General features: G+C 49.4%; 2 protein-coding genes across 6 annotated transcripts; both read left to right on the top strand.

The window, feature by feature from the left end:
- Positions 1 to 235: 235 nt before the first annotated feature.
- slc66a1 (solute carrier family 66 member 1) lies at positions 236 to 8,732 on the top strand. Of its 3 annotated transcripts, none has more exons than XM_035381142.1 (8): positions 236 to 488; positions 2,725 to 2,924; positions 3,215 to 3,344; positions 3,822 to 3,915; positions 6,579 to 6,739; positions 6,853 to 6,945; positions 7,289 to 7,474; positions 7,645 to 8,732. In XM_035381142.1, the coding sequence occupies exons 1-8, from the start codon at positions 381 to 383 to the stop codon at positions 7,729 to 7,731; spliced, it is 1,059 nt and encodes a 352-aa protein (XP_035237033.1). In that variant the 5' UTR covers positions 236 to 380; the 3' UTR covers positions 7,732 to 8,732. The 3 variants fall into 3 exon arrangements, with proteins under 3 accessions (XP_035237033.1, XP_035237034.1, XP_035237035.1); XM_035381143.1 differs by lacking the exon at positions 236 to 488 and adding an exon at positions 607 to 1,147; XM_035381144.1 differs by lacking the exon at positions 236 to 488 and adding an exon at positions 1,695 to 2,311.
- A 2,214-nt stretch (positions 8,733 to 10,946) lies between these two features.
- On the top strand, positions 10,947 to 24,485 carry nr1h5 (nuclear receptor subfamily 1, group H, member 5). 3 transcript variants are annotated; one of them, XM_035380678.1, is made up of 12 exons: positions 10,947 to 11,049; positions 15,725 to 15,866; positions 18,322 to 18,666; positions 19,224 to 19,364; positions 19,965 to 20,110; positions 20,760 to 20,855; positions 21,641 to 21,740; positions 22,046 to 22,162; positions 22,373 to 22,465; positions 23,273 to 23,386; positions 23,880 to 24,069; positions 24,105 to 24,485. In XM_035380678.1, exons 2-12 carry the CDS (start codon positions 15,770 to 15,772, stop codon positions 24,136 to 24,138), a joined length of 1,473 nt encoding a protein of 490 aa, XP_035236569.1. In that variant the 5' UTR covers positions 10,947 to 11,049; positions 15,725 to 15,769; the 3' UTR covers positions 24,139 to 24,485. The 3 variants fall into 3 exon arrangements, with proteins under 3 accessions (XP_035236569.1, XP_035236566.1, XP_035236568.1); XM_035380675.1 differs by having other exon boundaries at positions 23,880 to 24,485; XM_035380677.1 differs by lacking the exon at positions 10,947 to 11,049 and adding an exon at positions 12,846 to 13,106 and having other exon boundaries at positions 23,880 to 24,485.
- The last annotated feature ends 404 nt before the right edge of the window (positions 24,486 to 24,889 follow it).

Genomic DNA, 24,889 nt, shown 5'->3' with positions numbered 1-24,889 from the left:
GCCGTGCTTTTAGGTGTTTAATAATGTCGAACCGGCAGAACAGTCGGAGACAACCCCTTACCCTTTGTTTCCGGTGATCTTTTCACCCCTAACCATTGTTTACCTGATGTCTTCACCTGCACGATAACTTCAATCAGGTGATACCAAACATGAAATTACTGCAGTGTTCAGAATAACAAGTACGTTGCCAAGATATAAACCACTCCGGACGGCATCCGGGTGATATCTGGGAACAAACAGTTAAAATGGAAGTGGTGCTGCATTGAACCGTCGAGTTGGGAAAAGCAATCATGTCAAATATTGCTGCAGGATGTGGAAAAGGCCAGCCGTAGGGAAACGTCTTGGATCTTGAACGTAACCAGGCGTTAAAGATAGGACGTATGGACGAAAATAGCTGTGTTCACCACAGACTACCATTACATTCGCGAACTCTTCAGACTAAAAAGTCGGGCCCACGCTACAGGACTTTCAAAATCCCCAATTCACTGGTACCGACCACATTACGCGACATTCTTTAATACAATCTGCTCTCTTGTCATCACAACTTACAAAATCTTTCACGCGGTGTGATCCCCGACTAAGACCGTCTGATCCTGATACTCTGTTTTCTCACCAAAACACGCGCGAGACGTGACTGTTTCTTTTCATGTGACTTTACCTAAATGGAGCCTGAGAAAGAAGAGCAACTTTTTGTTGTGCGGTCATTTGTGCTGACAAAGGAAAGAAGGGGACAAAAAAACGAAAAATTTAGGAGGAGACAAAAGTCGTGTATTGCGAGCGGTTCTGAGAGCCTACCGACCGAGATTTTGAGCCGACCCAGACATATTTTCTGCAATAACTGACAGTAATCGCATAATCGCTGTCAGCAGTTGAGGCTGTTTGGTCGTTAACGATGGAGCGAAGGCTGAGATTTGAGTCATGGGTGGTGCAGAAGCCTTAGACAGCAAATTGTGTACAGTTTTGCGTCAGTATTGTCAATCACGTGACAACTGTCAGCTGATTTGCCTAGGCTAGCCTACGGAATATTTCTCTAGCTAGTCTCCGACAGGACTGAAGTGGTTACCCCTGGACAGTTGTAGTGGATGTTCGGTGTTACAAGAGACAACACGACGGGTCAAGAGTTTTTTGCCGGGGTCTGTGTGAAACGGTGAGATTTTCGAGGTAGTTTCGGTATCATTTAGATTGAAGAATTTCAGTGGAAAAGAGAAGTTGTCGATCATTAGCATTAAGAATACTAATAAACATCAAAGTCTGCTGTTTATTACAGTGTCAGTAACGAGATAACGATATGCCTGTTTATATTGGCAGCATTCCCTAGTTGAATCGAAAAGTGTTGATATTATATTCCGATAGATCGTCCGATCATTGGGGAAACTTCATATGGTTGTTTGCGGCTGGCTTCCGTGTGAGAGTGTAGCCTACTTGTTTTAATTTTAAATGCTGTTTGTGCAGTTTCTCCGTCTGCTACGCGTGAAATTTGCATTGCTTGCGGGTTACAGTGATGCGCGCACGTGAACATTTTATGTGAATACGTTGACTGTTTGCACTGGCATGTTAAAATTCGGAACGTGTAAATTATGTGCCTATGCGCATCAGAGGGGGCCTTGGAAGTAAAGAAGTGAGGAGAGTCACTGTTGTATTTTCAGTTTTTGTATTGTCCTGTGTAGCCTAATGCTGCCATGCGGGTTGTGGTGACGATTTTGTTGCCTATATTAACTTGAATATAGGGAAGCTCACAACTTAATTTCGGTTGCACAAATGCTGACAGAACATTTGGACTTAGTACTTTTATTGTAAGGAGCGTAATCATAACTAGATAGCCTATTTGACAATACTTGGGTACTTTCCTGATTCTCACTATTAGATGGTGGAGACAATACGTTATGAGGTCAGTAATGTTGTTTATAATGCAGTTCTGTAGTGAAACCACTGAGCCCTGATAGGTTGTGGTTGAAGCTCAATTCTGTTCCTATTGCATTTAAGAGACTACTTCCGTGTTATTCACCGCCCTAACCGTTTAATTGTAGACATACTCCAATCATACACTAGGGGCGAGGCTTATCCACAGAACGGGAACGCCCTGGTTTGTTTTTCAGATAGCTACTGCTAACTTGGTAGTAGCTACAGAAGATCACAAGACGTCCGTGAACATCTAATTGTATGTTTCGCTTAGTGGTAATTACGGTTCATCGACGCACCGGTGAGGTTGACACGGGAATGTTGCTTGTCTGGTAGTTGTTTTCATATGGGAGAAACCTTTGCTCCGACGATCAAAAGGACTTTTTTCATGCTATCGTAGCTATAGAAGACGGTGAGTTCTTTATTTAGGCACCGCGGCTTTTCAACATCACCACATGACTAGGAATCGTTTGCTTGTCGGTATCCCGTATCTAATGTATCATTACTACATGAAAGGTTATAGTGTCGGAACATTTGGTCAGTCAAACAGATTAGGCCTGTGAACGTTCTCAGGCACTCTGACATCAGCGTTACGTACAGCATCATCTGGGGAGAATATGTTTACATTGTTACGTTTAATGTTTATCTGCCCAACAGAATAGCCCAGCGTTACATTTCGATGTTATGGCCAGCTTCACAACGCAGCAGCAAATGACAACATCTTGACTGATTCCTGGCAAAATCCTTACAATGTTGCACAAAGTAGGCCTATTATTTGGAAAAACACGTCCGCCTATTGCGAACGGTTTCCCCCCTCTTTGGCAGGTAGTAAAGATGGGGTCTCATGGAGTGTTGTCGCGCGGGTCCCTGGGATGGAGAGGAGAAGGGAACTTCAGCTCGTTGTGTCCGAACGGGTCGGAGTGGGTGTGGACCGGTCTCGGAGAGTGCGCCCAGGACGCGCGGGACATGGCCAGTGTTGTTCTTGGCCTGGTATCGATCCTCTGCTTCATGGTGTCTTCACTCCCGTGAGTTTTTTTTTCTTCTTCTGAAAGTTAATGTTTCACTGCCTGTCAGTAATGGAAAATAATGACAGATGAGAGAGAATGTCAAATGTATTCATTACTCATTGTCACATAGTAAGGAAAAAAAAATCATTTGAAGCTGTTTTAATTTTTACTGTTGTAATCTGAAACCTGTGTTGCAACCTTTAAATTAACTCTTTTAGGAATGTAGCTGCTTTTGATTCAGGGAGAAATTAGTTGTGTGAGCGCTCAAAACAAGTTTGGTTGAGTTCTCCCGATGTGTTCTCCCACAGGCAGTACTACAGTTCATGCAAAACGGGGAACATGGACAGCGCCCTGTCCATTTGGTTCCTCCTGCTGTGGTTGGCTGGTGACACCTGCAACCTTGTGGGCTCCTCTTTAGCCGACCAGCTACCGTTACAGGTACGTAGCGTGCGATCCTTCAGTTAAAAAAATAAAAAATAAATGTTGAGTTGATTCATGTCCTTCCAATCGTGTGCCCTTGTTCCATGCCCTTACTGCCGGGTAAGGGAATATGTGCTCCTGCTGTAGCATATGAATCATCCTAATATCCAACTGTAGGATTTAGGAACACTTTTCATGGCCTTACTGTGGCACACAGGGGTATGCATTTCCCCCACTGCAGCGTAACCTCTGCCACACCCCTATCATAGCAATTACAAATTTCTTCTATACCCTTATTATAGCATATTTGAAAATTTTGCCATATGCATATTATATGTTACATAAAGTTTGCAGATGAGGGTTGATACTGTAAGTGCTTTTTTTTCTGGTTTTCCCTCTACAGGTTGAATGCTTGTATGTGAAGCATTGCTGCTTCTTTTCGCCTTCGGTTTCTCAACAACCCCCTGATGCCCCTTGTCTCTCTCTCTTCCTCAGACTTACACAGCCATTTACTATGTTCTGGCTGACCTGCTGATGCTGGGAATGTACATTTACTACGTTGTAAAGAATAAGACTAAGACGTCTACCAGTAAGTCTGGGTGTTTTTTTTTTATTTTTTTATTTTTTTTTTTTTATAAATCCTTGTGTGTTGTATGTGTTTTGTGCAGTGTTGGCGAAGCTACTTTAAAAGCATAGCTTTGCAAGCTACCAATTACTTCACACTGGAAGACGTTGAACTACAGCAAAGCTATCCTAGGGAGAACTCTAGTTTGGTTAACTAAAGCTACTTAGAAAAAGTAGTTCAAACTACTTTGTAAAAAAAAAAAAAAAAAAGATCAAATTGACAATGTACATGTGATATGAAATTATAACAAAATATAATACAAAAAAGTCATATGCCAGCAAAAAAAACCACTCAATTGAGTTTATTGCAAAAAGTGCCCACTTGTTCACAGGTCATACATAAACCAAAAAAATAAAATACTCCACTATTAATGGGAAAGTGCAAGGAATGTCAGCTTTGGTTTTGTATACAATGTCCATCAGTCAGACACCTGCCTTCCAGAAACTAGAGTCCAGGTGGGGGTATTGCACCAAGCAGGATTACTCCGTTAGCCAGGTAACTGGTAAAAGGGGGTTCAATTACAGTAGAGAAGCAATGGTAAAATAAAAAATCATTCCTTTCCTTTTATGGTCCAAAATTGTTTGTAGCTTCAGTACTTAGCTACACAAAAAATGGCAAAAAAGTTATTTAACTACTTGAATCACTATGCAAATATGAATGTAGTTGAACTACCAGCAAGCTACTGCAAAATGTAGTTAAACTACTAGTTCAATTGCGTGTAGTTCACTACTCCCCAACACTGGTTTTGTGTTGTATATCTCACATTCTTACTGGTGAGACAATGAAGTACTCTTTAATCTTTCGGACTTTCAGTATGCTCACCTGCAGTGGCATGGCATTGAATACTGAACTCTACGGGTCTGATTTACTCAAACCGCTAGAACGCGCAAAACATATCAGCACGCCCGAAATCAATAGCATGACTAACGTTCATGGTCATGGCGTCTGTTTTGCACCAATCATCGGTCGTGTTATTAGTGTTGCGTGGTGCTAAAGGCCTTAGTAAATCATGGGGCGACATTGCTCAGGAGGTAAGGCCGATTGTCTGGCAGTCGGAGGGTTGCCAGTTCAAACCCCGCCCTGGGCATGTCGAAGTGTCCTTGAGCAAGACACCTAAACCCTAACCCCTAACTGCTCTGGTGAATGAGAGGCATCAATTGTAAAGCGCTTTGGATAAAAGCGCTATATAAATGCAGTCCATTTACCATTTACCATTTAAATCAGGCCCCAGAATAAAAGTACTTTTCAGTTTATTAACAACGCATTATTTTAAATATCCACGAGGAGCGTGTTTATTTGGTTTTTTTTACAAGCTGGAAGGGTATGCTAGAGTTTTAAGTATTAGCTGGGTAGTCCCATATTTCAGCCTAAAATGAGTGGTCCCATATAAGATCCCCTTTGACTGAAATATTTTTTGTTTCTTAAATTTGACTGCTCTCTGAGTTACAGTGCCATGCACTGAAAAACAAAGCAGACTACAGGGCTGGCCAACCTCATTCCTGGAGATCTATCGTCCTGTAGGTTTACACTCCAACCTTAACAACGCATACCTCATTCAACAGAGAGAGATCTTATTGAGCTGCTAATTGCGTTACATCATAGCTGTTACTATATTGGGGATTTTAGAATGGATAGTACCGGTCCTGGATGCTGATTGGCCAATATGGTGTTCCAGATGTGATGATATAGTAACACCTAAGACATGACACACCTGTTCACCTTACTGTGTATAATTCCACTGCATAACTTTAACAAGAGAATGGACCATTGGCAGTTGCTAACATTATTGGCACAACTACTTCTACGTTATGCGAAACGAAGTTGGCTAGTTGGGCTGTTTCTAATTTTTAATAATTTTATAGCAGCAGTCTAGTTAGAGTGAATGACTAGTTAGAAAGGTGTTGGCTACATGTCAAGTTTGCATAACCATGCATGTGAGTGTGTAATGTAACCTTCCTACTGTAAAATTTAGAAGTGATATTAGTTTGTTAAAATGCGTAAACAAGCATTGTAGCTAACTCGCTAATGTTATTTAATATTATCTTGGTTAACTTTCCTCTGCTTAAATTCATCACACAAAAGGTAGCCTGACGTTATAGACTAGGCTCCATGTCCAAGGAATGATCGAACACATCTTTTCTTTATTAATATATGATTGCACATGTTGAATGTTGGTGTCTTTTATATTCGGCTGTAACGTTCATGATATTACCGCCATTCTATAAAAGCAATAAGCCACTTGAGGCCGTGCCATATAGTGAATACATTCACGGCTTCGCGTCGTGCCTAATAACACCCTTTAGCCGTGACTGTATTCATAATATAGTGCGGCCTCTTGTGCCTTATTGCTTAATTATAACATAATTGTATTGATATTGACCAATGAGCATTCAGGACCGGAACCATCCATTTTTATAAATTAAGAATAAAAACACGGTTCTGTCAATGCCATTGATAGTTGCCATGTATGACATTTGTAAGCCCCTGGGCAAGTGGTGGTGGGTGACGGTCAAGTGCTGGTAATGGTTGGCCAGAGTAACATTCGTATGTTTTCTCTGGTATTATAAGCAGAAGCCAGACAGAAAAGTGACGATGCTGTGAGCCACACCCCTCCTCTCTGTCTGCAGGTAACTCCGTTCTGAACGCTGTGGGTTTGCTGTACCTGGCTGGAGCTGCTACCTCACTGCTTTCCCTGCCTGAGGCTGGGCCTCAGGTGGACGTATCGCATCGGGAGTTCAAAGGTCGCTCTTTGCTGTCTGTCCTCGAAGACGACAACGGCCTGGTACAGGTGAATGCCTGCAGCTTTATTTCAGTTTTGGATTGAAGTGTAAGAAAATGGCCCGAAAAAACTGTGACAACTGTGTTTTTTTTGTTCTTCTGTGTCCTTCTGTGTGCTCACAGACCTTCACGACCAAGGAAATTATCGGTTTCGCGATCGGATCCTTGTCGTCCCTGCTCTACCTGTCCTCCAGACTGCCGCAGATTTACACTAACGTGAGTCGTGATTGGAACAGTGCGGGGGGGGGGGGGGGCAGGTGGGCGGGGGGGGGGAGGTTGGGGAAGCTGGAGAACTTGTGCATGGGGGGGTGACTGCTGTAGATGGACCTCAGTCAGGAAGGGCAACACCTTACTGCCATTTTGACTTTGTTACAGTGCCTGCTGCCATTTGCCATTTGGCGCAAGCTTTTAGCCAACGTGCATTTCAAAGGTGCATTTCGTCTGAAACGTGTAGCAAACGCCACTGGCGCTAAAGCGACGCTAACCGAAGACACGGTCGTGGAAGCGTCACCGTCCGTGCGCTTCCTTCAAGATCCCTTTCTCTCTCCCTTGTTTGCAGTATATCAGGAAGTCGACGGAGGGCGTGTCCTACTTCCTGTTTGCCCTGGTGATCCTGGGCAACACTCTGTACGGTCTGAGCGTGCTCCTGAAGAACCCGGAGTACGGCCAGGCGGAGGGGAACTACGTGATCCACCACTTGCCCTGGCTCATAGGGAGCTTGGGCACCCTCACCCTGGACCTCGTGGTATCCTTCCCCTAACCTGGGTGCTCGAGTCCCGGAATGTCTGGCCCTGTCGCCGCGGTAACCAATGGATCTGGTGTTTATGTTCTGTCTCCACTTCCCCCTAACCAACCCCCCCCCCCCCCGCCCCCCACACACACACACACAGTTTCCTTAACCCTCCCCACCTCCAGATCTCCATGCAGTTCCTGGTGTATCGTTCCAAGCCACCCCAGGAGTACGGGAGACCGGACGAGACCACCGCCCTGCTGGGGGACTGATGTACTGCGACCCCGGGGCGCTTTGGAACGGATCTGCGGGTCGCTCGCTCGGACGCGGGCGCCTGGCGAAACGTGCACGCCAGGAAGGGAAACAGTCACGCACACGCACACACAACCGTTGTCAGTATTCCACATTCCCATCTCTCCACAGAGAAATCATAATAACGGCTGTTAGCTTCTTATTTCTTTTTTTAATATCATTTATTTATATTTTATTTTTCTTTTAATTTTTTGACCTTTGTTGGACAAAATTCAAGTTTGATAAGCAATGCACCATTACAGACTTGGGAGAGAGATGTGTTTGTTTGTACCGTACAAAACTGTATTCGTAACCTCTTCTGTGTTTAAAAGGGAACTTATTCTGTTTGCGTAAAAGTCGTTCACTTTTATTTTTCGAATAACGAATGCGCACAATCAGATCGAAACACAACGCTCGGTAATTATAATACTAGCTGCAGCACGACAGATGGTTGTTTGAGGCAAATGTGAGATCTCTGGCCATTCTGGTAGTGTCATGTTTTTTTCTTTTTCTAATTGACAGACATTTCTATATGGGGGCGTTTTTTTTTAGTCAAACCATTGCCTTGGGTTCTTGAGCTGAGGGGTGGGACTACACATAACTGACTGTATTGGTGCCGGGTATATTGTAGCCGTAACTTTCATTGCTGTAATAATGATCGTTATTGTGTGTATCAGTTTGTGGAATTTTTAGACATATTTTAAAGTTTACATTCAGTGGCCTTTCTGTCATTTTTGTACAATTTTTGTTCTTGAGAAAATGATTTTCCTTTGTGGATTTCCCCTTCGTTTTTTTCCGATTTAGACATCTTTTGTTGAATTTTTTCTTTTTATTTGGGTTGAATAACTTTTTTTTGGGAGGGGGGGGGGTTTGAACTTCTGGGCTAGTCTGTACTTGTGCTCTAATCATGATGTTTCAGTGTTGTTGTTCAAAGTTCAATATGTGCCATGTTGCCCACTAAAAAAAATGTTTCTGGATCAAACTGCAGTGTCATTTTTTTTTAACGGTACAGCTCAAAATACCGCTCAGCAGCTCTCACAATAATTAACTTTTTTCTTTTATTTTTATTTTTTTTCCCCTTTGTCGCAGAGCGGGGATAAGTTCCCCTCTGTAGGGAATTGCTCATTCATTAGTGTTAATTCGTGAAGCGCTAGGACGCTAAGCTACTCCCTTTCCTGATCCTGCTGTGTTTCACCTTCCGATGCTTAATCTCTCTCTGCCCTGTGTCTCCACTCTGGCACTGCTCTCTCTTCCCTGGCCTAAATCTCGTCCTTTGACTCCCTCCCAGGCCTAAATCTCCTCCTCCTCCTCCTCCTCCTCTTCCGCGGCTCCGTTCCCACACCTCACCCCTGATCCCGGTCCCCCCCGCTCTGGGGGTGGGGGGGTGGGGGTGGGGGTGGAGTGGCGGACGCCGTGTTCGGCGTTCCTGGAAAAGCGTCGCCGATGTTGTTTTTCTTCATTAGCGGGGTGATCGCTTCTTAGCGGCCAGAGCGGGAGAGACCGCAGCTGAGATCTGACCCTGGGAATGTCCCCCCCTCGCCCTTGAGTGACAGGAGCGAGAGCCCACCCAGGGAGATGGAGAGAGAGAGAGAGAGAGGGAGGGAGGGAGGGAGGGAGTGAGCCTCTCACATGGAGGTCAGTGGAGAGCTGATGTGAGTTGGGGGGGTGGGGGTTGGGGTGAGGTGGGGGGTGGGGGGGGGCTGTGTTTCCGGAGTGACAGCGGGGAGGGTAGGACACCGCCGTCGCGGTTGTGAAACACGCGGCAGTGTTCCTGGCAAGTCGCAGGTCATGTGCCGGGGTGTGTGTGGGGGGATGGTCTTTGCAGGAAGAAGCAGTGATAGTAAGCTGTCATCCATCACGGGGGGTGGGGGGGTGGGGGGGCTGTTTATAAACACGCGGCCGATGGGAATGTCTTAATGAGCCCTCTCTCTCGCTCTATCTGTGTTTCTCTGTCACTCTCTCTTTCGATCCATCCATCCTCGTTCTTCCTCCAATCCCTGCTTTCTCTCCTCTTTCATCCCCCCCCCCGTCTCTCTCTGCCCACCGCATTAATCGCGTCCCTATCGCTGAGGATTAAAATGTCAGACAAACTAATGAGGTTCCAGCGGAGACTTCGGGATCGTCTTTGTCATGAAAAAGGCGCTGTCTCTGAGAACACTTCCCAGCTTTCCCGGGTCAGCGGAACGCGTGCGAGCGACGACGACGGCCGTTTCGCAACGCTGGCCCCCCGCGCCAGCGCTTCGCGTAACCCCGCGAAAGCGAAAGGCGCTATATTGACTGATCGTGTTCTGGCGAGAGCTTGCAGCCGCGGTTTTGAGGGAGACCAGAGCAGGGTCTCGTGCCGGTCAATTCCAGGAAGCACAGCCCACCCCCCCCCTGCTCCCCCCTCCCGCCCCCCGCTGTCAAGGGTCAGAGGTCGCGCGGGAAAGGTCCCGTCGCACTGCTCCGGGAACGCGAGGAGGCGGCGCGCAGCGTGTCGCGTCCAACTGTGTTTTGACACTCGAGTGAAAACAAAAGGCGGAGTGGAAAACGAAAACGTGCTCCCCCCCCCGTCCCGTTGCACCCGGCCCCCTCCCCTCCCCTCCCGGGGGACACGGGCGGGACGCGGGAGGGGTCTATCTGTGCGTGCCCGTCCCCCGTCAGGGAGCCCCGTGCCTTTCCGACTTGTTTTCGGGGCTAAACTGGCGCTCCGATTCCCATTAACGTCAGTGCAAATTAAGAGCGTCGGCCCCACCCTGCCCCATTAGCATACGCTATTTTGTTGTGTGCAGAATGTTGTTCTTTTGTGTGTCTTGTGTCCAAATTAAAGTACTGCTTGTACTATGTGTGTGTGTTTGTGTGTATGTGTTTGTGTTTGTGTGTGTGTGTGTGTATGTGTGTGTGTTTGTGTGTATGTGTTTGTGTTTGTGTGTGTGTGTGTGTGAGAGAGAGAGGGAGCTGTTTAAACTGCATTTGTGAGTGTCTTGTGTGTGTTTGTGTGTGTGAGCTGTTTATACTGTGCATTTGTGACAGAGCGTCGTGTTGTGTGTGTGTGTGTGTGTGTGTGTGCGCATATGCGTGCGTGTGCGTGTGTGTGTGTGTGTGTGTGTGTGTGCATGCCTGTGTTTGGAGAGTGTAGGGTGTCAGAAGCTGGGTTACAGTCAACTTCAGGGATTGGGAGCAGAGGCTCGTGGGCGGGGGGCGGGGGACGGGGGGGGTGGGGGGTTGTGGGAGGGGGGGGGGGGAGCAGACGGGACACAACTTTTGAGAGAAAATCAAGAGATCACTGAAAAAGAGGACACTCCGGACGACAGACCACGGTGAGTACGCACACACACACACGCGTCTCTTTTTGCATTTCGCGTGACCGAGGGTATGAACGGCTTTTATTTTAATCCGCACCCAGAGTCGGTCAGAGTTCTGCTCCAGAGGGAGGTCAGAGAGTCAGACGCAGTTCGCTCTGCGCCGCGGTCGGTTCGGGGCTGGAGTCGCTCTCCTGATCTTAAGCGGGCTTTGGAACAGAACCTCGGGGACAGTGCGGGGGGGGGGGGGGGGGTAGAACCAGGGCTGTGTTCTGTTGCCCCTGCCTTCAGCGGTGCGCCGTCGGACCCGTGGGCTCTCCTGAGCGGTCCTGTGGATTGGGGGGGGGGGTCTTCAAACCCCTTCGCTGAAACCGTCCACTTGGAAGGGAGACCCCCGCTCTGCACCGCGTTAAACCCTCTCTTACGGTTTGCCGAAAAAAGAAAGGGTCGCCACGTTCCACGTTTCAAAAAGCGAGAGTTGACGTCGTTGAGCTGAAACGAAATGTAGGATAGGATTAAATGTTTGGGGTCGGTGTTGGTTTGTTTCGGAATGTTTTGGTGACGGTTTGGTGAGGCGAGCCGTGGGTCTGTTGAGGCACGTGAAGGCGGTGGAGTATCTGCCGGGCCATGATACAGCGCAGCTTCATAAACGGCTACGAAATTTCTGTCTTGCTGCTGTATTTCAACCGGTCTGGTTTTTGCAGGTCGATGGGTTATAACTACTCTTTTTTCTGGTTGTCAATGTTTATATATTTTTTTCCCTCTGTTATATTGTAAAATTTTGTTGTGAGCTCCTTTAAAATGTATGAGGTTAACCACTATGAGTAAGTTTGGTTACACAGTGTTATATGTTATTTGAACAATCAAGGGCCAATAAGTGAAGCTGGCAGGATCTGAAAAAGGATTTTGAAAAATCACTGAAACAGGAACCATTTGCCCAAGGTTGGGGCAAAAAATGAGGGGATTTTTTTTCAATTGGATAATTATTAACACTTTTTTTTTTTTTTGTTTGTCAGTGGAGCCTGGCAATACAAAGAGTGACAGTCTTTCCTGGTAGTTTCCAGGGAGGACGTAGGTGTCACGGAATCAACATTTTAATGAGATCGGGGGGTGGGATGAAAGTTTGAACGCAGATTGCATTTCCTCTTCAGTAAATGCCAATAAAATAATGTCGATTTCACTGCAGTGTTACCAGCCCTCTGTGGGTGACATTGAGTGTGCTTCCAGAACATTCTTCAATGATGGCCTGATGCTTTCTATTAATTAAGCGGCAGCAGCCCCCCATCCTCTCTTGGCTCTGGACTTTAACCCAGCCCCCCCCCCCCCCCCCCCCCCCCTTTAGCAAGGTCGCTAATCTGAGAGCCTGTTTCCTGTTTGAATCAGTAAACACTGCGCTATCTGAGCCAGGCCGCTGGCGAATGCGGCGTAAACCGCTGAAAGCGAAATCTGGATCGAAGGACGGGGCGGCAAGAGTGTGTGTGTGTGTGTGTGACAGAGACTTACGGAATGCCTGCTGTCACCCAGCAGTAAGGTATGGGCCCAGGTACGGTACGGTCTGAGAATGTTGAGAGTGTGGGGGGGGGGGGCTGTTGCCCCCTCGATTGCAACCGCTGTTCCTGAAAATCTCGGGAATGACCCTCGTCCCCAATCCGCACGAGGGACAAAATGCAGAGCCTCCTCACGTGACCGAGGGACACCTTCGCACAGTCACTGCTGTGGGGGCACATCACAATACACATCAGGGGGGGAAGAAAAAAAACCAACCAATTAACGCCAAGGCCCTCTCCCATGTCCTCTTCGTGTTTTTTTGGACTGAAAGCCCAGCACTCAGATGCTCACAGAGGTACAGCACGGACTCTGTGTTTTTTTATTTATTTGGTGATTTACGGTTTTGTGAAGATCCAGGGCTCGTTTTCTCTAAAGCGTGTGGACGTGGCCCAGCACCCGGTGACACATTGCTCAAGACAGGAAAAACAACAACAACACAAAACCCCGGCTCTCCGGCGGCTCGGGAAAACACGGGCGCCGCAATCCTGCTATTTTTACGCTGAAACTACAAATCAAGAGGCATTCTGGTATGTGTGTGCAGTGTGTCAGGTCACCGAGATGACAGGAAATGCTGTTTTTTATCAAAGCTGCATGCGGTTGTCAATGGTGATTTAACCTTATGGTGTGAAGCCCAGTTTATGTGTCTGTATGTAACTAAAGATGCCAAGTTTCGTAAAAAAAAAAACTGAATTGGAAACTGACAAAAAACCAAAAACAGAGTTTTTATCAACTGTAAAAAATACCAAAAATTGAAAAATATCATAAAGATCATTGGTCAGAACAGTTTTTTTATTTTTTTTAAAGTGCAAGTACACCCTGTTATTCTTCCCCTTCTCTCATGTTCGGACCTAAGCAACTATTTCCTTGCATCATTAGTCATAGGTATAAACATGAGCAGGGTAAAATACAGAGAAATCCTGCTTTAAAATGGTGTAATGCTATTTTTGTGGAATGGAATTTAACTGCCACTAAGTTGAATAATGTGCTAGTTTTACAGACACAGCTTAATCTTAGTCCTGGACTAAATAGAGTTTTGTATGGAAAACCTCCATTCCACATCAATTTTAGTCAGATTTTAGTCAGTGTTATAAGGTTAGAAACATTTCTATGAACACAATATGAACACAATATGAACACAATATGAACAATATGAACTGCAATATGTTCAATATTCGACCTCATGTCCGGTAAGGAATAAATGCTAATCTGGGTATGTGCATGCACCCAAATGTCATGAATGTCACAGGTTTACTGGTTTGCTGAACTGTAGGCTGTATAGCCTAACCAGCTCAATTAAAATGGTGTCGACTCGCGACTGTGCTGGTCCTATGGGTCACCTGAGGTAGCCGAATGATATGAAGTGCCAGCCCTGGTTCATCACACATGATAGTGGTTTAGGGGGACACTGAGAAGGGCCTTTTGAAGACGCACAGATAAAGCCACTCAGACGCTCACCAGGATAAACTCTTCAAAGGCAGCCCCTTTTTCTGTCTGTGTGCTGTCGTAAGAAACGTGATGTCAGAGGTGAGAGGAGGGGGCGGGGCTTATGGCCCAGCACGGTTCACTATTCAGCCTCTCAGTCCACTCGGGTCAGCGAGGGGGAGGGGGGGTGGGGGGGCAAGCCTCCCGAAATCCTAAATCTGCCCCCACGTCAAACATTAACTGCGGGACAAACACGGCGACTGCAAACAAGAGTCAAAGTAAACAGAGCCCTGGAGCTCCAGAGATGAGACCCAGGGGAAAACAACAGACACACAAGGACAGAGAGAGAGAGGAGGAGGAAGAAGGAGACAGGACAGACTGGGAAAACAACAGACACAAGAACAGAGAGACGAGGAGGAGGAAGGAGACAGGACAGACAGGGAAAACAGGGAAAACAACAGACACAAGGACAGAGAAACGTGGAGGACGGAGACAGGACAGACAGGGAAAACAACTGACACACAAGGACAGAGAGAGACGAGGAGGAAGGAGACAGGACAGACAGGGGGCAGTGAGATGAGGAGGAGGAAGGAGACAGGACAGACAGGGAAAACAACAGACACACAAGGACAGAGAGACGAGGAGGAAGGAGACAGGACAGACAGGGGACAGAGAGATGAGGAGGAGGAAGGAGACAGGACAGACAGGGGGCAGAGAAACGAGGAGGAAGGAGACAGGACAGACAGGGGGCAGAGAAACGAGGAGGAGGAAGGAGACAGGACAGACAGGGAGCTCACGGAACAGAAATGAGCAGAAAGAGGTGATGGAAAGCACTAAAGCAGAGGTGGAAAATCCAGGTTCAGAAAGTAGGAGTCCGCCCCCGGTGTTTTGTTCCAACCAGTTGCATTGGTGCAATTAGCACAATTCAATTCTTCAGCCAGGAGGTGGAACTAATGTGTGAAATCGGCCCCGGCTGAGGTCACAGGAGGAGGGAACACAGGGGCAGGACTCGTTTTAACTTTCTGACCTAACCTACACTTTCCACCTCTGAGGGCTGGTGAGAACCACACAGACATAAAAAAAAGGGGAACTGAGAGAGCGAGACTCCTACGGGCGTTCAGTGTGTCCGTTGGGAGAGATCCTCTGGTGAGAGGTGCTCTGGCGCGCTGAGATTCCGCTTGGCGTCTGCTCTCCCGCACCAGACTCAGGTGCGTGAGGTCCGCCCCGAGGCCTGTTGACGTCCCAGCTGCGCTGCGGAGGACGGGACCCCCACACCTGGGGGTGACCTTCAGGGACATGGAGGGGGGGGGGGGCTTCTTCTCCTTTTTTTGGCAGAAGGCCTCCTCTCTGAACTCCCGGCCAGACCAGCTGCTTTGGACGGGGAGAGGCAGAAGGTCTCCTCTCGTTCTCACACGGTCGGGCTCTCTCTCTCTCTCTGTCTCTCTCTCTCTCTCACACACACACACACACACACACATACACACACACGCCGTTCCTCGAGTTTCCCACAGACCCGGGACAGGCTGAGCACCGGACACTACGGTCCCTACGGTGCGATGCGTCCAGCGCTGACCCCCGTGACCTAGCGCCCCTCTAAACTAGCGTGTTTAAGAATGGACTAGAAAAGACAAAAATTGAGGTCTTCTGAGGCTCAGGTCCAAGCTGGAGCGCAGGACTGGGATGAAAGGCCAAGCACAACCAATCGTTTCCTGTGTCTTTGCAGGCCCCGCCCAGCGCCCAGCGAGTGTGGACCAATCAGGTTGCTGAGATGAGAGAGTGGACAGAGCCCGAGATGAGCATGGCGACCAATGGCTACCTGTCAGTGGCCGATGGGTATGGCATGGCCGAACCGCTGCAGTATTACGGTGAGAAGATGGCGGCGTTATTATGGTTATACTTTGAGATGCCTCACACTCACACCAATGTGTTCTAATATAGGGGGTGTTAAAACATGGGAAAAGCAGTTCTTTCCCCTGAAACCTCAGTTCCAGTTCCTGTACGAATGAGTTCCTCAAAACTACAAAACCCTTTTCTGTTTCTGCTCGTTGAGTTTTCCTTGCTGTGAAACCAAACTTCTGCTTGCTGCCTTCTACATGTGAAATCGTAGACTCTTGTCCTTCGTTAGAAATGATCCGAGCCGCATCATTAGATGGGGAAGTTGTTTATGCTGACGATGTGTCCACCGGCCCGCTCCCCCCCCCTCTACCCCCCACGGAGTTATCGCACTGGCTGTGGTGCTGGCTGGACTAATTGGCCATGTTGGGAGGCTGGCTGTTTTGGGGGGGGGGGTCGGGGGGTGGGTAGTGGGAGCAGGAGTGTTTAGACAGCGTTTCGGCAGTTTACAAACAGACGCTACCGCGGCCGCTTCACGCGTCATGAGAACGGGAGGAGCCGAAACAGGACAGGAAACATCTGGGGAGTGAGATGCATGAAACAAGGGGTCGGGGGGGAGAGGACTGCAGAAGGTGGGGGGGGGGTTTGGTGGGGGGGGGTTTGAGGGGGGGGTGGCGGTGGACAGGCGCACGTTGCGTGCGACGGCGAGCGATAGCGCTATGAAGGGATGGAGGAAAAGTAGGAGGATGGAGTTGGAGCGGGAGAGAGAGAGAGAGAGAGAGAGAGAGCGAGCGATGTGGAGAGATGCGTGCGCTGGAACGCGGGGAATGCGGAGATCGGAGAGCGGGAAAGCAGAGTTGCGATCGCTCTTCGGTCTCGCCTTACTCTGAGGTCCCCTCCCCCCCCGGCGGGGGGGCATCTGCAGATCGCAGAGGAACGGTTCGGCGTATCCGTCCAGAGGTGCTCTCGCTGCTTCAGAGCTGTGTCACAGTCAGCTCTGTGCTGAAGTGCAGCGGGGGGGGGGGGCAGGGGGCGTTTGTGAATGGACAGAGAGAGCTCTGAGGTTCCATCTGCTCATCGCAGCCACCTTGGAGACGGCACAAAGAATTTTTACTCGCGGTGCACCCACGGGTGAGATCACGGATTCGCGCTGGCTTTTGCCAAACAGATGCGTTCGGCTGGGGTCGGGACAGAGGAGTCGGGACGGACTGTTTTCCACCGTTTGTTTTTACGGTTAATGTTTGAACCGGCAGGGCGCGACGAGGTCGGGGCGGATCCACCGGTTGCCGCGGGGGACCCCATGGCGTACACAGAGCGGTCTCCGGGGGCGACGGCGGCGGCGGCGAGCGCTGGGAAAGCGCAGCCGGGCGCTCTTTCCATCCGCACATGCGCGCTCTTCAGACGAGCGGCGGCGGCGGCGTCCCACCCCACCCCCCCCCCCCCCAGCACGTGTTCCCTCTGCGGAGACGGAAACCTGCGATTCCCATCACCCCGCCCCCCCCCCCCCCCCCCCGCCATCCCACAGCATTCCGAGAGCGCGTCCAAGCGACGCTCACACAAGCAAATAAATAAAATAAATAAATAGATCGACGGCCATAAAGATCGTGCGCCGAAACGACATAATGAAAGTTGAAACGCAGCCCCGTCTCCGCTCAGCTGCATCCTGTTCCCTCAGTCCAGAGGTCTTGCTCGGAATTGCTTTTTTCTTCCTTTTTATTTTTTATTACGTCTCAGGGGCTTCATAAAAAAAAAAAATATTAAAACCGTTAAAAATGTGTGAGTCGGAGGGTTTAGATGGTTTAGACGAGCACTGCGTACGTGGACGGCTGTCTTACGTGAGCGTTTCGTCTCTTCTCCCTGGCTGTTGCCATGCGGGATTTGAGAGCGTCCTCCTCTGCAAAGCTGTAGTCAGGGTTAGCGTTAGCTTAGCCGTGAGCTCCTGCTCTGTCCAGTGCAAAGCAGTCCTGAAAAAAAAGTCTGTTCTGAGCGGCGGGGTACTGTAGGAAGACAACAGTTCAAAGTCCAAAACCTGAAGTTCCCCCAGGGAAAAATAAAGTTATTCTATTCTATTCTATTCTATTCTATTCTATTCTTTTCTTTTCTTTTCTTTTCTGTTCTGTTCTGTTGTATTCTATTCTATTCTATTCTATTCTATTCTATTCTGTTCTGTTCTGCTCTTTTCTGCTCTATTCTATTCTATTCTATTCTGTTCTGTTCTGTTCTGTTCTGTTCTGTTGTATTGTATTGTATTCTATTCTGTGCTATAAAGGGTTCTATAAGTCAATTCTATGAATAAATCATGGATTGATTTATATCTTGGAAAACAATGTAAAATTCCATTTTGGAGTTTGTTGCAACACTGGTTCCCTGAACCCTGAGCTCTGACCCGGCGACGTTAGCGAAATGGCGACACTGCACGGCGAACTCTCTGACCGGGCCGTGCGCGTGCCCCCCCCGGGCGCGCCCCCCTCCCTCTCCCCTGCGCAGACGTGCTGCCGGACCCGCTGGGCTACCCCTTCCAGGACGCCGAGCTGCAGGGGCTGCCGTACGGGCAGCAGCAGTACAGCCCCGTGGGCATGCAGTTCCCCATGCCCTCGCCCCAGCCCTGCTACCCGCCCTACGCCTACGGGTCCCCCTGCCCCGAGCTGCCCTGCGACCCGGGCCTGGAGGGCCCCGGGGACGGGCGGGGGGGCTTCGGGGGGCTGCCCTTGCTGAAACGGGCGCGGCTGGGGCCCGGGGGCCGGGTGAGGGGGCAGGACGAGCTGTGCGTGGTGTGTGGCGACAAGGCCTCGGGGTACCACTACAACGCGCTCACCTGCGAGGGCTGCAAAGGTGCGTTACACTCGTCATCATCATCATCATCATCATCATCATCATCATTAACATCATAATTATAGTCATCATAATAATCATCATCATCATAATCGTAAACTTAATCATCATCATAATTGGAATAATCATCGTCATTATTCATAATAATGTTTTTTGTCCTAATATTGCAGCTTTTTCTTCTGCCTAGTTGGCTTGGCAGAGGTTAGGTCAGAATAGTGTTCACTGTGTGAACTGAACTGTGTTCTTGGCCAGAAATAGCTGTACAAAACAAGTACCGTACCTTACTGAACCTGTGTTTAGTAGTTGTCTATGACCATGAAATACATTTTTGTACGTCGCTTTGGATAAAAGCGTCTGCCAAATAAATGTAATGTAATGTAATCATCATCATCATCACAATCAGAATCATCATCATAATAACCATCACAATCGGAATCCTCATCATCATCATCATCATCACCATCATCTTCATCCTCGCCGCTCCCCTAACGCCCCGCCCGCTCTCTCCCCCCCCCGACCCCCCCCACCCCCCCCTACCCCCCCCACCCCCCCCGCAGGGTTCTTCCGGCGCAGCGTGACGAAGAAGGCGGTGTACCGCTGCAAGAGTGGCGGCGGCTGCGAGATGGACATGTACATGCGCAGGAAGTGCCAGGACTGCCGGCTGCGGAAGTGCCGAGCCGTGGGCATGCTGGCCGAGTGTGAGCGTCGCCGAAAACGACAGCTTCAAAAAAGAAAAGAAAAAAGAAATAAAAAGAGAGAAAACCACAGTTAAACCGCACTGTTCCTCGTTCCAGATCGGGGAGGGGGGGATCTCAAACTGGAAATCCTGCTGGGCTGCTGTGTCAGCTGTTTTTTTTTTATGTGTTTTTTTTTGCACTGAAGTGCTTAGTTTAAATCACTGAGTGAGTCCTGTGCACATTGTCACTGGGGCCTAAACTGGCTGCCGACTGAGAGGAAATCAGGAACAACCTGCAGAGATTGCAGTCCCCTCTGGGACTGAAGTTTCAGAGCCCTGATCTAGATGTAGAACGGCCCTTGATAGACCATACAGCACTATCACATCACAGCACAGCAAGGGTTTCTGGGTTCGAATCCCCCTTTCTGTGTGGAGTTTGCATGTTTGCACGTGGGTTTCCTGTGGGTACTCTGGTTTCCTCCCGCAATCCAATGACAAAGCAGGTTAGGCTACTGGGGTGGACTTCACAGGGCATTGCTGTAAAAGAGCGTGCACACTCAGCCAACCTACCCTGTATAAATGAAGGTTAATGAACTAATAGATGCCCCCCCCCCCCCCGCAGGCCTGCTGACGGAGGTGCAGTGCCAGTCCAAGAGGCTGAGGAAGAGCGCCAAGCACAGGGGCCAGCCCGCGGGCTCAGTGAAGCCCGAGGAGGAGGAGGGCATGGAGAGCAGGAGCGTCTCCTCCACCAGCAGGATGCCAGGCCAGGTACCCTCACCTGTTCCACTCCGGGCGGGCATCGTGTTGTGTGTGTGTGTGTGCTGGCAGCGGGCTCACGCCAGTACTGTGTGTGTGTGTCTGGGTGTGCAGGCTGGCGTCTGGAGGCCTATGTCTGTTCTCTGTGTTGGGTGGAAAGTGAGACTGAAACAAGGGTAACTGCAGCAAAACTTTTACTGTCATTTTTCATATCCAAGAAACAAACATGCCTATTGCACATGTCTGAACTCGCTATGCCAAAACAATGACAGACTGTAACACAAACCAATTACAGAACGTACAATGTAATGGGAACCAGTCACATATTCAACACTGCGTACTCTGTCACTTTGTGGTCTGCTTTCAAATATCACTTCTCAGAATTGCACTCACAGGAGTCAGCTGGTCTTCTTCAGATTTGCATGTAAATCCACCTGTATGTACGTGTAAAAAAACAAATTAGAGATTTGTTTTTGTGAGGGTTGTGTCACCAGTGAGTGCTGTCACGGTAACCTGCTACGAGACCGTTCGCTTTACTCTGCTTCACTGGCAAACTAGCCGAGCCACACCCGCTACATAATAGTGTGCAAGTCCGTCTGTATGAGGGTGTCTTTGTGTCCAGGTGTGCTCGTACCTGTACAACATGTCTGTATGTGCGCAGGTGCCTGCAGGCTTATCGGCAGAAGAGCAGCAGGTGCTGGACAGGATCGTCGAGGCCCATCGTCGCTACAGAACCCAGGACTCCTCACATTGCAGGGTAGGCCACAGGTGGATGTCCAATGACAACTGCAAGCAGTACCTGTGCACAGTGTCCAAGTGCCCTGGAACTATGAGAGGTATCAAGGTGCAGCCTGGGTAATGTAGTCAACTTCATATGACATGTCAGTGGGTGGGCTGAATAGAATTAATTGTTATGGACTACAATCAAAGAATCTCACGGGTGCACAAATGTATCCAGAGCTTATGAGAAGTAGCCGGACGCTAGAAAAAGTGCCAGTCAGGGGCGAACTGCCTGGGGCCCCAAACATGGGGGGGGGGGGGGGGGGCGGGGCTGAGGGCTGAGTTTTAGAAATCTTTGAGTAACCATGATGACAGTGGAAGTGGGTCAGAAGGGCCCCATGAAATTTTCTGCCTGGGCCCCCCGTCCCCGCCAGCCTCTAGAAACGCCTCTGGTGCCAGTACGCATACGAGCAAACCACAGAGGTCCCCAGTATGGCGTGGAGGTACAATCCGGCACACTTCAAGCACTGATGTGAAGCACAGCCAAAATAAGTTGAGCGAAAGGGCTGCTGTATGCATTTACATTTCAGGCATTTAGCAGATACTCTTATCTAGAGTGACTTACACTACTTTCAGATTTTTTACATATTAACCGTTTATATGGCTGTATACACACTGAAGCTACTCAGGTTAAGTGCCTTGCTCAATGATGGAATGGCAGTGCCTTACCTGGGAATTGAACCTGCAATATTTCGGTTAAGAGCCGAGTTCCCTGACCCTTATGCCACACTGCCGCCGCCCCGCCCCTCTGTGGGTCCCCAGATGCAGGAGTGGCCGGGCCTGGGGGTCGGGATGGAGGCGCTCACGGACATGGCCTCACCTCACTGTCAGACGCTGCACAGGTTCTCCAGGACTGTGCCAGGTGAGCTCCCTTTCAGCACGAGACACCCCCCCCACCCTCCCTCCTTCCCCGCCAACAAGGGGGCGGTTGTTCCACAGGTACACCTCACCCGCTTTCCTGGTATACGATGTGCAGGGCCACAAACTGGGAGGGGGGGGTGGGAGGGGGCAACTGGGACAGTTTGACCTAGGCCAAGGTGTAACCATTTTTAATTTGTTAAAAAATATATGGGGGCGGGGGGGGGAAGGGTCCCTCCAAATACATTTTGTCCCGGGCCTGAGAATCCAAAGCTGTGGCCCTGATGGTGTGTGTGTGTCGTCCTTCAGGGTTCGATCTCCTGGACTGTGCCGATCAGCGATCGCTGCTCTCCAGCTCGTCTGTGGAAGTCATGTTCCTCCTCTCAGCACAGCACTTTGCCCAGGGACGCCTGGAGGCCAATCCAGGTACTGCGTGCAGAGCAGGAAGGCCTGCTTTAAGGCCACTTTCATGTTAAGTCTTCCCTTTTGAAAGGTTCTCACCCTTGTACTCTTTTCTTCAGCAGTATATTTTCCTATATATTGGAGTATATATTTGACACAGCAGCGTGTTCAAACTCGTAAAGCAGTTTGTGTGCCTGCATTAGAGAGCCTGTCAGTGATCACTGTCTTCCGCAGCACTGTATTCCCTGAGTATGGAGCCCCCTCCTCTTCACTGGATGAAGAGCCTAGACTCGAAGGACTGTGATGTGAAGATCATGACAAATTCAGGTACGCTATTCAGCAATTTGTAATCACCACACGTGGGAGGAGTCTAAATTTGAAATCTCATTAACCTTCAGACGGTACATGAAACTGATTAAACTGTCTTTGTAGCTGTAAAATTCCGATTGATTACCTTTCAGGTTTCAGTCACCATCTTACTGTTGGGTATCCGCCTGTTCAATCCGTACAACTCCATTACATCAGTGATATTTGTTTTATTGCTGAATTTTGATCGCATTCGTCCATTCCGCTCAAATTGCGCAAAAATACATCAAGTCGGTGAACCGTGGCTAATTTTGAACATCTGTAGTTTGACTTCTCGTGTCCTTTCTGTTTCATTTTGGCCAAGTGCACTGCACAGCCCTCAACTGATGACATCATTTCACGTACAGCCTTGGCCTGGTGCATTCATCAAAAGGGCAAAAAAGAAAGTAATTCTAGCTGACCGAAACTGAGTTCTGTAAACACAGTGCTCTCTCTCGTTCTCTCACTCTCTTGTTCTATCTCTCTCTCTTGCCCTTTCGCCCTCTCTCTCTCCCTCTCTCTCTCGCTCGCTCACTCGCCCTCTCTCTCTTTCTCCCTCTCTCACTCACTCACTCTCTTTCTTGTTCTCTCTCCCTCTCGCTTGCTCACTCGCTCTCTCTCTCTCTCCCTCTCCTGCTCACTTTCTCTCTTGCTCTCCCTCTCTCCCCCTCTCTCTCCCCCCTCTCTCTTATACTCTCTCTCTCTCCCCCCCCCTCTCTCTCTCTCTCATACTCTCTCTCTCTCTCTCTCCCGCTCTCTCTATCTCTTACTCTCTCTCTCTCTCTGTAGGAGCGTCTGAAGATGTCTTGGGACCGGTGATGAACTTTTTCCACAGCATGGCGGTGCTCGGCGTGACAGAAGCAGAGTATGCTCTTCTCACCGCCACCGCGGTGCTGTGTTCAGGTAAACAGCGCCCCCTGATGGATGCACTGCACACAGCAACACACATCGCTTCCAAAACGCTCTGATACTGTATCATCCCAATAATTACATTTAGACACCTCAATGAGCTCTCTCCCACTCTCCACCTCATTGCTCTCTATCTCTTCACCTGCTGCTGCTGTGTTCAGGTAAACAGCGCCCCCCGATGGACTCATTGCACACAGCAACACATCGCTTCCAAAAGGCACTGATATGAACACAATAATTACATTTAGACACCTCAATGAGCTCTCTCCCTCTCTCCACCTCATTGCTCTCTATCTCTTCACCTGCTGCTGCTGTGTTCAGGTAAACAGCGCCCCCCGATGGACGCATTGCACACAGCGACACATCGCTTCCAAAAGGCTCTGATATGAACACAATAATTACATTTAAAAAAAAACCTCAACAACCTCTCTCTCTCTCTCTCCACCTGATTGCTCTCTACCTCTTCACCCGCCGCCCTCGCCGTCAGACGGAGCGCCCCTTCGCGACGCCGCGAGCGTGGAGAGCGCTCAGGAGCCAATCCTGGACCTGCTCTCCAGGGTCTGCGGCCTGCACTGCGGCCCCCGGGGGCCCCCCGCCGACCCCCAGCGCTTCGCCCGCCTGCTGGGGAGGCTCACCGAGCTGCGGACACTCCGACACAACTACCTGACCCTGCTGAGGCATCAGTCCTGGGGGGTCCAGGCCCACTGTTGAGGCATCAGTCCTGGGGGGTCCAGGCCCACTGCTGAGGCATCAGTCCTGGGGGGTCCAGACCCACTGCTGAGGCATCAGTCCTGGGGGGTCCAGGCCCACTGCTGAGGCATCAGTCCTGGGGGGTTCAGACCCACTGCTGAGGCATCAGTCCTGGGGGGTCCAGGCCCCCTGCTGAGGCATCAGTCCTGGGGGGTCCAGGCCCACTGCTGAGGCGTCAGTCCTGGGGGGTCCAGACCCACTGCTGAGGCGTCAGTCCTGGGGGGTCCAGACCCACTGCTGAGGCGTCAGTCCTGGGGGGTCCAGGCCCACTGCTGAGGCGTCAGTCCTGGGGGGTCCAGGCCCACTGCTGAGGCATCAGTCCTGGGGGGTTCAGGCCCACTGAGGGGGGGAGGGGGGGAGGAGGGGACGGGTAGTGGCCCGGTGAGGAGAGGTGGAAAACACTGAGCGGATTAAACGATACATGGCTGAAAGGACTGTCACCATGATCCTGTGAGAGCGACCTCTGCCCCGCTCCACTTTTCCCTCCCGCTGCCAGGATTTACTTCTGATCCGAGGACAAGGCGCTTCGAGACACCTGACTTCATTTTAGTGCTCTGCGCGTTCTGCACCAAATTCTTATCAAATAAGAAGTATGTTCACCTGTTGTTTCAAATAATTGTATAATGACTGATGTGGAAGACGTTTCAAAAAAAATATTTTCTATTCATACAATAACTGATATTAAGCATTTAATAGTAAAAAAAAAAAAAAAAAGCCTATCATAAGAGAATCACTTTACCCCATTCA

The sequence above is a fragment of the Anguilla anguilla genome, chromosome 11, assembly GCF_013347855.1.
Source record: "Anguilla anguilla isolate fAngAng1 chromosome 11, fAngAng1.pri, whole genome shotgun sequence".
NCBI lineage: Eukaryota > Metazoa > Chordata > Actinopteri > Anguilliformes > Anguillidae > Anguilla > Anguilla anguilla.
This window is presented reverse-complemented; position numbering and strand designations above follow the sequence as displayed.

Bases quoted from the DNA above. Each gene is read 5' to 3' on its own strand.
- slc66a1 (XM_035381142.1), top strand. From the start codon at position 381: ATGGACGAAAATAGCTGTGTTCACCACAGACTACCATTACATTCGCGA. The intron at 489-2,724 runs GTACCGACCACA...CCTCTTTGGCAG, and splicing joins TCAAAATCCCCAATTCACTG to GTAGTAAAGATGGGGTCTCA. The intron at 3,345-3,821 runs GTACGTAGCGTG...TCTCTTCCTCAG, and splicing joins CCGACCAGCTACCGTTACAG to ACTTACACAGCCATTTACTA.
- nr1h5 (XM_035380678.1), top strand. From the start codon at position 15,770: ATGAGAGAGTGGACAGAGCCCGAGATGAGCATGGCGACCAATGGCTAC. The intron at 20,856-21,640 runs GTAGGCCACAGG...GTGGGTCCCCAG, and splicing joins AGGACTCCTCACATTGCAGG to ATGCAGGAGTGGCCGGGCCT. The intron at 21,741-22,045 runs GTGAGCTCCCTT...GTCGTCCTTCAG, and splicing joins GTTCTCCAGGACTGTGCCAG to GGTTCGATCTCCTGGACTGT.